This window comes from Oenanthe melanoleuca, chromosome 2 (assembly GCF_029582105.1).
Source record: "Oenanthe melanoleuca isolate GR-GAL-2019-014 chromosome 2, OMel1.0, whole genome shotgun sequence".
NCBI lineage: Eukaryota > Metazoa > Chordata > Aves > Passeriformes > Muscicapidae > Oenanthe > Oenanthe melanoleuca.
Genome location: NC_079335.1, coordinates 40,441,740 through 40,454,463, shown reverse-complemented (window position 1 = coordinate 40,454,463; position 12,724 = coordinate 40,441,740). Strand labels below are relative to the sequence as shown.

At 34.3% G+C, this 12,724-nt stretch overlaps 1 protein-coding gene across 1 annotated transcript in view; it reads left to right on the top strand.

Annotated features, from left to right (window-relative positions):
- The window catches only part of SNTG1 (syntrophin gamma 1), a 313,327-nt gene that overhangs the window by 165,617 nt on the left and 134,986 nt on the right, over positions 1 to 12,724 (top strand). The window contains exon 3 of the mRNA XM_056485667.1: positions 6,752 to 6,886. Within this exon, the coding sequence (XP_056341642.1) occupies positions 6,752 to 6,886 (135 nt within the window). The remainder of the gene's footprint in view (positions 1 to 6,751; positions 6,887 to 12,724) is intronic.

The following is a 12,724-nucleotide window of genomic DNA, read 5'->3' as shown; positions in this document are numbered from 1 at the left end:
TTGTTCTCCTCAAATGACTTTTCATTCTGTTTAGCTGCTGCTCTAGTGCACTGGAGGTCTCTGAGGGAACCTTAGTTCTTTCATAGTACTGATGCTTTCATGCATCGCTAATTTCTTCTAATGTCTGCTAGTGAGATTTGGTTTAGATTTGGACACTGAAATGGTCTTGTCTCCTTTTAGGTATCTGTATGTGCACTTTGTATCTGAGTTCCTACAGCAGATCTGATTGGATCAGTCAGGGTTATTATAATGAGAGGTTAAACACAGATATGTAGATAGGCAGAGTCTGTTTTCAACCTCAAAGTGATTTCTAGGATCCTAATGATTATTTTCTCCTCCAAGCATCTTATCTTCAGGCTGTGCTGCCTTTCAAGGCATCTTAAAGTAGTTTTATTCTGCAAGAAAATAACTTCTGTGCTAGACAATTCAAATGGCACTACAAAAAGAGAAGATCTTACAGGCATATGCACATTTATTAAGGGAAACTATCTGGTATCTGAAAAGGTGATTTTTAAATTTTTTTTTGTGTTTGTATGACTTCTCTGCTTGCTGCTTCTGGGATTTTTTTCACTGTTTCATATTTTATTTTTCAGTATTCTGTGTTCTTTCCCTCACTGATCAGCAAATATATCCATTTTGCTGGTTCTTCTATTTAACAATTTCTAAGCCATAAGACTATCCAGCTCCTCTTTTACCCTTTATCCTGAGCTTTTTGAACTTTACAAGAGCATAAATCAGAGTAACTGTAAATGCTGATCTGTACTCACTTGACCTTATTCTATATTCTGAAAACTATCTCTTGGAAGATAACCTAAGTCTCTGACATAATACTGTCCTCTGCAGTGAAAGTGTCCTCTTGAAATTGAAGACTTGGGATGATTATAATGCATTAGAACATTCTCCCCTTCATTTTTTTTAAAGTTCCTATTTTCCATGTACTTTATGAACAAGCTGCATTAGAAGCTTTCTAACTTTTTGAAATCTCATTATTTACTTCTAATAGCTTGGCTGCCCCCCCTCCCTCAATATAGCATTAAACTTATTAGTTAATAACTACCCCATTCATTTTCCTGCTTACACTCTATTCATTTGTTTTCACAATAGCGTTCATTGTTTCTTTGAAGGATTAATTTGAGTTGGTAAACTGTTTGTCCTCTGCTTTATTAATTCTGTAAATATTCTTGTAAACTTCACAAACTTCATAATTTGATATGTTCTGTTATTCAAAGATGTAGTGACCTCTATTTCAACATTCCATATTCAAGTTGTTGAGGGGCTTTCCTGCAACAAAACATGTTTTAGATTTTAAGCCATATTTAACTTTTTTCAATTTCTTCCATAAATATTGTTATATTCTCTTCTGGTCTGTTTCTAGTCATCTTTATGCCATTTCTGATTTACACATTTCGGAGTAAGATGTTGTTTTCCTTTGTTTATAAATCCTGTTAAATAGCAATGCCAGGATTTCTAATACTAATACAGATGTTCTCACAATAGCCTTCAGTTTTGTATTACCTTACCTCTTGGGTTCAACTCCATAGTCACAGTAAGCTCACTGGCTATTTAGATATCAAAGTGGCATCTTTACAGTGTCAGAAAAGAAAATTTTTGCTCTGAAAAGGAACCTTAGCTTATATAGAAATATATTTTTTCCAAGTATCTAATTTATGTTTTGTATTGCAGACTGTATGAAACAAGAACTTTCTCTATAAGAATTCATTCTTTCAATAAAATCACTCTTAGAATGCCACAGCAAATACTTGACAGTACCTTCAAATACCTGACAAATCAAATTAAAATAAGTTTAAGTCCAAATTCAGAATTTTCCTGCAGTTCTTTCAGACTAGAATGTACAATTGATATGCAGGAATGAACTTGCTGGCCCTTGGATTGGAAAGTGTTGGTATCTGATTGAAGAGGCTCTGAATGACAAGCTGAACACATCCCTGTGTGTCTGGGCTGCATTCCAGTTTTTGACAATATAAGTGCTTTTCACTTAAGCTAGCAATACCTCCACGGAATGTGTAGCTGGACTGTTTAAAAAACATCCCATGTATGGTTCTGACACATATTCCTGTATTCCTGCCTCTGCTATTTCCTCTTTAAATCCAATGCCATTACCTCCTTAAACCTCTGATTCAATTTCCTTTTTTATTATTATACTTAAGATTGTGAAGCAGTGACAGGCATATTTCCAGATACTCAGAGGTCAGCCTCAGTTCAAATAAGCATCCAAAAGGGTAGATGTTAATCTGAAGGAGCCAGGTACACATTTAAGGCAGTTTTGTAACCCATTCTCCTTACTGCTATCATGTTCCTGATAGTAGAAATAAATTTCAGGACTTAAAACCAAATTGCAGAGGCTTACTTTATTTTAGGACATAACAGTCAAAGTAGAAACTAAAAATCCAGGTCACCTTGCATAGAAAATGTGCTGAGATTTTTTTTTTTTTTCTTCTTTCTTCTACTTGTTCATGGACTAAACTATTCTGGGATATTTGTTGAAGTCTTCCTGCTGATATGAAACTATGAGAAGCAAAGCTAGATAAATTGTTTTATTTCTGTAGGGACAAAGACATAGATAAAAGAGCATAAAGGAGAAGACACAGCCATGTCTTTAAAACTAATTACAAGTATTTAAAATTGCCTGAAAAACTGAGAAACTTTCTTCAAGGACAAAACATAGAAAAGGTTTTGGAATATGTTGGTTTTTTTCCTTGTCATTTATGACAAGGGAAAAGAAGGCATAAAATGGGAAAAAGAATCTGCCAGCAGACTTGTATAAGCCAGATAATTTTTAAAAATATTTATTTTGGAAGTTCTGCAGGAAATTTATTTCTAAATCAACAGGTAACTTAAATGATGTTTCTCCTGCAGTGCTTATTTTGGTATGTGTTTTGTAGGTACTCTGCTGCTAGCATAAACGTAGAAACTGTTGTTTTCATGTGTATTTTTTCTAAAATTAATTCTTAAATATTTGTGACGGCCATTTAAGAAATGTGGAATGTTTGTTTTGGTATGTAAGAGTTTTTAAATTCCTTTCAGGATAGGCCAGACCTTTTACATACAGCTTCTATGGACAATGTCAGGGTATAATTTTTAAGTGGCCTTTTTATTGCTTTGTTGCTGATAATGGTCAGAGTGTGACCATATTATCTGGAAAAGCAGCCTGCCTTAAGGGCTCTGCCCACCTAAACTGTCCTCTGATAGTGACCTGAAGCAGAAAGCTCACCACAAACTGGTGTGATGAAGCAAATGAAGACCAGTTTTCAGCCTCTCTTGTAATTGTATTAGTTCAGGAAATGTAAGCAGTTCCCAGGGCATCAGCTCTTGCTCTGTCAATATTCTTATCTAACTCAGCTTAAAACTTTTTTGATTGACATGAGCAGAGGCAGCCTTGTGTGGGTGCAGCATTCACTGCATCTGTTAGGTGCCACTACCTTTCTTCATCACTGCTTTTGCTTGAAGCCACAGGCTCTTCTCTCATATGGAAACTCTCTTTTTCACCTCTTTACAATGCTTCCATATGCATTCCTTAACACATCTCCTCCGTTTCATAAAAATGTCCAAATTCAAGCACTCAGTTTTCTTTCTATCCTTGCAGCACAGGAGCCCAAATCTATAAATAAGGTGATGTTCTTGGTGATTTGGGCTCAGTCAAGATTTATTGGCTTAACAAATTGTCATCAGCTGGGCTGTGCTTCTCTCTGCATGTTTGCTGTGAGGTGGTGCAGTGTGTCACACGTTTGAGCTCAAGGTGATGCCTCGCATGGCCCAGCAGTTCAGCTGATGTGCTGTTTGTGTCTTACTGCTGTAAGACAGGAGTGGGGCTCAGCCCTCTGCCAGTGACATGGGGAAGGCTTGAGGGGACAAGCTTTAGCACAGCCTCACATGGAATCTCTTAAAAATTGGTATCAGGAACAAAAGCTTATATGAGGCATAGCTCTGCACTCCCCCACCTCACTCACACATGCACACAGTCTTAAGCTCTCCAAAAGTGAGAGAGGGCTGGGCTATAGGCTATGCAGCTGGTCAGAATAATTTTGCTGGGGCCACATGAATAAAAAATGCTGATGTGCACAGCAGTTTATATGAAAGTATATATACAAGTTGTCTTCCCAAATTTCCAGCTCTGGATTAAGAACTCATATCTTTGTTTCTTTATTTTACTCAATTTGTGGAACACTTTGAAGGGAGTGAGCCCAGCAAGAAAGAGGTTTCAACAGACAAAAATTAAACAATTAAATTCCAGTCTTTGTTCTCAAGGTCTTCTTTTGAAGTTACCCAATGAAACTCAGCTATATTCTTCTCCTTAACATGGTTGTTAATGCAGCTGTCAGGTAGGAGAGGGAAGGAGGTAGTATAATTGAAGATTTAATTTTGAACTGTATTGTAAACTAGCTTTCATAAAACCCAACAACAGTAAAGTGGTTCATTACATTTTAGAATGTCTGATGTAAATAAGGTCTGAGTGTGTGTGATCAATCTTTCCAAGGGCCAAAATACTTTGCTGTTCCCAAGCTTGATTTGCTTGTTCAGGTTGAATAACCTCAGCTCATATGCATTTAAAAACTGACTTGAATTTTAATTTTATTCTAATGTCAAATTGTGCCTGCTGTGGTTGCCTCTAATTCCTACAAAGTAGCCCCTCAGCTTTTGCAGAAAGACTCTAGAGATTTTATAAGGTATTGACCAAATCAGAAATGTGCAATCAAGTAAGGCAGTTGCTATACCCAGTGTATGAGAGGCAGAATTTGTCCTATTGCCAGTTATCCAGGGAGGAGGAAAGGCATGTTGCAAACTTTGTTGCAGAAGAAAGGTATTTTCTAAGTGTTAGCCATTTTTTTTTACCATAATTATTTAGAATCACTGTTGTTCAATTTCCTTTGTCACTTGCTGCTTCCTTCACAACTCCAAGGATAGAGGAGGCATCTTAGTGTGTAAAGAAGTTCCAAGGACATAACTACTCTTTACTTTAATAATGTAACATTTTATGTATGATATGAGAAAATTTTTCAGTGGTGCTGAAAACCTAACTCCTTCTGTGATTTATTTATTTTCTCTGTGCATGTTAATCACTTTCTCTCTTATCCTGTTCACGAAAAAAAAAAAAAAAGGCATGTTAATATTAGAAAAATGGTGTAGGATGTCTGTTGACCAGAGGTTCAACTGACCTCAATGTGAGTTCAATGCATGGAACTCTTCATTTTTTTCTTCTTACCTACATTAAAAAGATTAAAAGCAATGTCAAAGCCACTTTCAAAGTCATGGCTGAGTTACATGAATTTGCTCCCGGCATCCAAAAAAAAAAAATTTCCAAACTTTGAGTGTTGAGTATGGAGCAGAAGTGACAGAACAGTTTGTCAGTGGAGAATATTATGTAGAGCTATTTAAAGATTGTCCTCGACCTTTCCACCTCTTTTAAAACCTTGTGAGAAAGATTTAAACTTCTCTTTTGCCAGTGGCCTACTGTCAGTTCCATATTTGTGTTTGTTCTCTCCATGCTATGGATGTGAGAGCACACTATGGGGAGATCTTCCAAATGCTCTTTTAAACTCTTGTCTGAGAAAGAGTCCTGAGATTCAGCCAGGTCAACCTTGGCACTTAAAGTTCAGAGAAATACTTTTCTTTCCTTGATCTCCTCTTAAGCTAACTTTTTACAGTTGGTGGATTGAAATCTGACCTCTATGAAGATAGTGAAGGGTTTTTTTGGTTTTTTTTTGTCACTGATGAGTAGAAGGTTTTCAATACTGCTTATATGTGAATTTTCTTCTGAGATATGTAAGTGAATATATCTATATATGTGTCTATGTAAACACTTATGCTGGTAGATTACTTGTAAGGCTACATTTTTAGATTATTTGTAAGCAGGTTTCTCATATTAAAAAAAAAAAAAAAAGCTCCACCAGTAGGTATTTTGTCCATTGATGAAGTGTTACAAAGAGTGCTATTTTCAACATAACCTTCAGGGAAAATTATGTACTGATGGTACTTTCATGTGCCAGCTTTTTCAGTGCTCAACCTCTCATGTACAATGCCCCAAAAGATATTACAAGTAGGTACTACTGCAATAACTCTGTAAAGTACTGAAAAATAATTTATTAAATATTGAAGAATCCTGCAGAATTCCTGATCTTTAGCCATAAATGTAAAATACAGAAATGGAGCAACAACTGATTTACTAGAGGGATTAGTCTTTGATTTATTTTCTCTCATTCTTAGCTCAGCATCCTCATTTGAAAAGGAACATAAAGTTAAATCAATGCTGCATTCACAGACAAAGAATAAATGGCCCACAACTGGGTTCCTGTAGCTGTTGGTACTCATATCTGGCTGGTTTGTATGTGTTTCTGTATCAAAAATGGTGTAATATGTCGAGGATCAGCTTCTATTTTGTGTCCAAGTGAGATGCCATAATTTAATAAAAAGATGGAAAATAAGAGCACAGATGATTTGAAGCAATTTGGAAGGAGTTTCACAAAATCATCATGGATTAAATAGCACCCTATTATTGCAAAATACATCTTTACTGTTGACTACTCTAACATTGTTTAAACACAGTAAATGCAGCCATCATTGAAAATAGTTTTGGGTGTTTTTTAATGTATTTATTGTGACTGCACCTATTTATAAAATATTCTTATTCAAAATACCACTTCTAACAATTCTAAGTGCTAATTCTAACTGAAAATACCTATTTTTTTTTTATTTTTTATTTTTTTTTAAATTTTCTTTATTCCCTCCTTTGCAGACAAAGACAGGGGTTTGTTTGCTGCAGGATGGTAACCAGGAGCCTTTCAAAGTGCGATTGCACTTAGCCAAAGATATTTTGATGATCCAGGAGCAGGATGTGATCTGTGTGTCTGGTGAGCCTTTCTATTCTGGTGTAAGTAGTTTTTATTTCTTTTTAAAGATGTTCTTTACAAAGGAAAGTGCTGTGTGTGGGTGCATGCACACATCTGTATACATTTGCTCCCATGGATTGGTATTTCATTTTATACTGTTAACACTGAGTGTATTTTAATGTTTCTTTTGTAAGTAAATATTAACGATACTCATCTAACAAGCATCAATATGATAATAAGTTAAATGCATGGCTGCAGCACTGTTTCTCTTCACTCACCCTGGGGTATTGGAGCCATTGGATGTAGGAGGAATAAAATGAGCAGTGTTTTTTGCAGGGAGTACAGATACCTCAATGTATTTATGTATCTGGGTATTGCTTGTGGAGTTGATAAGATTCTTATGGCAGGGCTTTGCTGGCAGAGGAGTTACCTTTTACCCTCTGTTGCTTGGCTTTTTTCCTGTGGTAGCCCAGCACTAGACTTCAAGAATTCTGGGAGGGTCACTAGCTTTAACAGCATGTTAATAGAGATGGAACAAAGGGATAATGGGGTTTATGTATTACTGTTTTTACATGATGTGACAGATTCCTTATTTGAGCATAATATTGAATTTTGTGCATGAGAAACTACAATTATTTGGAACATCTGTAAAATTCCATATAGAATAATATCATAGGGTTTAGAGCTATTCTAATGCAAAGTTTTTATTTAAGGGGATAATAAAAAATAGAAAACTTTTAGTATTCATTTCGATAGACATTTTTATAGATACTGTAATTATATTTTGTAGAGATATTTTTAAGATTTATGTGAAATTGTCATAAACATTCTGGTTTTCCTATGAGCTAAATAAAATAATCCTAGAATCCTAGAATGTTAAATCTTGAGGCATAGTAGTGTGATATCTGTTTATACAAATGTTTTGTTAATGCTATTATGTCTGTTTTATTATTTAATTGCTGCTGTTCCCACATACTTGTATCTCTAAATACAAGTACAATAAAAAGATACAAAGCACAAATAAAAATAAATTGGCAGAATATTAGCAGTGCAAAGAGTGTAAAAGATTAATGAGAAAATGTATCAAATTATCCTTCTCATGATTATGAATATCTCAAGGTGAATTCTTCAGGGCTTTTATCTGAAACAATTGGAGCACATTGCCTACAGTCTCCATAGAGTCTGGGTTTATTTACATGACAAATCTGACATTAGCTTCTGACTCATGCTGAACAAATGCAGTTTGCTAATACAGGTCTGTATCTTTTATGTGGAATATAAATGTTCCTTTTACCAGACTTCCCTGTTCCTCAATAGACAGGACATCCAGCAGCCAGGATAGAAAAAAGTTATGAGTTTAAGCTTAATCTGCAGTCGTTCAATTAGCAACATACACTGTGGAACCATTATTCCACCAACACCATTCTGACATTATTTATTAAAAGATTTTATCACTCAGAAATACGGCTTGCATTATTCTGCTGTAATATCTGTAATATCCTGCTGAACTTGTTATTTAAATGTCTTCATGAAATGCATATTAATTTTTTTTTTTTCCCTTTTCACAGCAAGGCTTTTGCTTACAGTTTTTCTCTCCTTAGTTTTGCAAATACTCTGTAGAAAATAATGGATTATTTGCTTCCCCAGTTAAACTTGTTTGCATTTTTCAATGCATAAGTCATTAACTGATTGATATTAGTGTGTTGGTGCAGATTTTCTGTTTTCTGGAAGTGTTATTGTTAGAGTAGTGACTTCTCAGCACTTTACCCTGAATTCCTTTGGGAATATGACTAGATTTTTTAGCAGTGGGTTCATTCCAACTAAGGATGATTGGCATTTCACAGACATTTAACTGTCCTTTTGTCACAGGTAATTTGAATAATCTGGGATCATGTGCTTTGATTGTATACTATAATCACACAAGTCCCACAGCTTCTTTTTTTTTTTTTTTTTTTCTTCCCTATTTTTCCTCAGTTTTATTCCTGATTTATTAGGTTTTGTTTGCTTGCTTGTTTGTTTGTTTTTCTTATGTTTTACTTTGGTTGGTTGATTTTGTTTTGTTCTTTCTGTCATTCTAAATAACTGACTGCATTTATCTTTTACCTGAATTCTGCACTACAAGGGTTTTCATTAGCAATTGACACTGAATGCCTCAGAGAATAAACTCTTTAAGCATAAAAATAAGATTTGTAATTGAGGAACAATAGTATTGTTAATTTTTACAGACAAGTAGCTACAGCAAAAGTAATTTTTAATCTGTTTAAATAAATAATCTTTAAATAATTTGATTATAAGGTTTTGCTTTATCACTGCTGCACTGGTATGGAACGAAAGGCTATTCCTGTGTTTCTAGTTCAGAACAGTCTCTCTTCTGTTTGTTGAGTCTGAATCAATTTGCATGCTCCTCTGTGTAGGACAGACTTTAAACAGGCACTTAACGTTCTAGCAGCATCCAGATCTGCATCCCGTGGAATAATCTAAATAAAACCAATGGCTCCTTAGGAATGAAGTGTTGTTTAATGTGAGTGTATAGGATAAGGACCTAGTTCTTAATTTGGAACACTTCCTTTTGCTGTTGAACAGTTTTAGTTTCCAAAACTGAAGAAGTGCAAAGAATCATTCTTCTTTTGTTGTATACAGTTTGAAGTAAGAAAATAAAATACATAAAAGGTTATATGCAAAATAAACAGTGTTATACACTAAAAAAAGAAAGCATCTGATTATTTAGCTGCCTGAAAATAATAAGAGTTAATGAGGGTCCTGCAGCAATTGTACCTATAGCAATTCCATACAGCATCAAACATCATTCAGATGATCATAGAGTGTATTTTTTTTAATAATCAGTTGCACCAATAAGTATTAAATATATTTCTTTTTGTGTGCAATAGGAAAGTCTTGCTTTTCAAGAGAAAGAAATGTAGTGGGTTCAGCATTATGCTGCTAGCAGATACCCAATGTAGATTTGAGCTCCAGTGCAAATGACCAAAAGTAGGATGAGGACATATTGTGAAGCTCAATGTGTAGAAGGCAGTGTTTTTACTAATCCAAATTAAATCCTTGCCTGTAGAGAGGCTTTATATTATGGGAAATGAATGCCTCAGTTGGAGTAGCTCGTGTTGGAAGGTAAGACCACTGTCCCTTAGGTCAGGTACACCTTTTTCTCCCAGAGCAGTTTCAAAATGTCTCAAAAAGAGCTGAAACCATGTAGGAACCTCATCACTATAGATGGCAGAATTATAGATTTTATTTATATATTCTTTTAAGCATATTACTTTAATTACTTGAAATTATGCTCACAGAAGCTTACTGTATGATTTTCCATATAACAATATGCAGTGAGGCAATTCTTTTTAGGCATACATGTAAATAGCCTGGACTAACCAGGATAGCCTAATGCTGAACTTGTTGAAAATTTTGAGAGGAAAGGAGATATGCCATACCATAGGCTATCTGAAGTAGATTTGTTCCTAGGAAAGGTTTTAATATTTTCCATTCCAGAATCAATATTTTTATTTTAGAGTTAATCATCACAGTTTCTATCACCTTTCATGAACATCTGAAATTCAAGGAAAAGGATTGTTGTGCTTTATCAAGATAAGTGGTTTATCTGTCTAGGAAGCTGTGGATTTCTTCTTCTTTAATAAATTTTGTTTATTAATTGTACTCAGATTTTTTTTCTACACATAGTCTATGCACATGTGATGTCCATAAATTAAGGATATGACAATATACCATTGACAGGATGGATGATTTGAATCAGTTGCACTTTTCTTTCCTAAAAGAAAAAAATAAACTGCAAGCAGCTGGCAAATTGTTATCTACCAGGATTTTTACAAAATTGTCTTAAATGTTGTTTTAAAGGGTCATACAAAATATTGCTAACTCACCTGATGCTAACATACAGATGAGTGACATCTCTTTAAAGTAATTTCAAGTTTCTATGCTGGGATGCAGTAAATGCATTAATTCATTAAGCATTAATAAGTTCTTTATGTGGTTTGATTTTTTTAAATTAAGGATCTTTGGGGAAAAGTTGTGTGAAGGTCAGTCATAACTCAATACTAATAAAAAGTGAATGGACGGGTTTTTTGTGAATTTGTAGAGCAGCTGCTCTCAGAGTAGTATGGCATTTGTCCAAAGGTTTAACTGAGGTTGATACAATCATATCTAAATGTAGCCTATGGACTGTAATTGGATTTGCAACAAAGAAAAAACTATTAGGAGACACCTTTACCAAGGCCAGGATGTAACAGTGTCTCAAATTGTTGCATTGCAGCAAGGTCTGTTTTCTGATGTTTACCAAACAGTGGTATCTTTTTGTTTTGTTTTGTTTTTGTTTTGGTTTGGTTTGGTTTGCTTTTTTTTGTTTGTTGGTTTTTTTGTTTGTTTATTTGTTTGTTTGTTTGTTTTGTTTTGTTTTTTAATTTTTTTTAATTTTTTTTTTATTGTAAGCATAAGAAAATATGATATTTAACTTTTAGGGTTATCCTTATAGTACTGTGAAATCAAGTCCTGATGAAAGATTCATAAATATATATGAAACCCCTAAAGTATTAAAAATATTAGTTTTTAGAGATTTTCTATTTTTTTTTTTAGTTTTATATAAAAAATACTTTTAAATTAAAAACTTTACACAATAGAATGTTTTTTATTTTTTTAATTTTATTAATACATTTATTATGAATTTTAAGAATAAATTTAAATTCAGAACATACCACTTAATGATAACATGCCTGGGAAGTTATTAGATTTTCCTTGCTTAAATATTTAATTTTGTGAAACTTCCTGAGAATTAATTGTATATCTGTGACATTGGATCATTCTCTTTCAAAAATTATGAGTTTTCTTGTTATATATTTTAGTGTTGGTAAAACAAGTTTAATTCCCATTAGCAATTTTAACGAATAGAAGAAAAAAATGAAAGCTTCAAGTGTTAAATAATAGCTTTAATTTTTCTTCCTCTTTATTTACAATTTTTATTCTGAAATGTGGTTGAATAATATAAACAATGCCAAAATGAATCTCCCTATCTTGAAGAGAACTGCAAATAAGTGCACAGATAGGTCACTTTTCAAGCACTTTCCATTCTTGTTGCATCTATAAAAACTACCAGTAAGAATCTTTGGGTTTTTTTGCCTTGTTGGTATCTGTCAGCTATTCAGTGGAGTGAATCCATTTTTTCACTGAAGTCGTCAAGTATCTATCAGATGGGGGTAGCTTTTTTTTCTCTGCCAGTCTGGACAGCTTTAAAGTGACAACCTGACAGATGTAAATATGATTACTTAGGGAAAGCCTAAGGCAGATTATTTTCCTGCAGCTACTTAAAAGTAAAAACCATGGCAATCAGCTGAGGTTAAAAATGCTGTTCATAATGCCAGATTTGAAAGAAAATAATAATTTCTTGTCATTGGAAGAAAGCTTTTCCTCCACAAGAAAGAAAAGTATTGCAATTCTGAAAAAACTCAGGGAACCCAAAACATTGATCAATGGCAGTGTATGATGTAAGGCAGTAGCTGGAAACTACAGAGAATGTTCATTGCAATACCTAGTGGAAGTTCAGATCCTGACCACGGGTTTTTAGGTTTGTTTCTCTTTTATTTCTATAATAAGAAATGCAGTACTTCTGAAATTAATCAATCATGTGAGCAGAAATTTTATAAGAAGGTATTTAGGTGAATGTTTCAGCTTTCAAGCACAGGCTGCAGGACCGGGAACGTTTTGAAGTAAGAACAAATGAAGGGTTGAGAGTTTTTTTTTTTTTATTCTAGCTAATGTTAACAGCCTACATGACCCCACTGCATTTGCCATCCTCAGTCTCTAGCACAGCTGCAGAGGAAAGGGGATTTCCTGGCGACCAGGCACGTTGCAGCCCTCCCTTA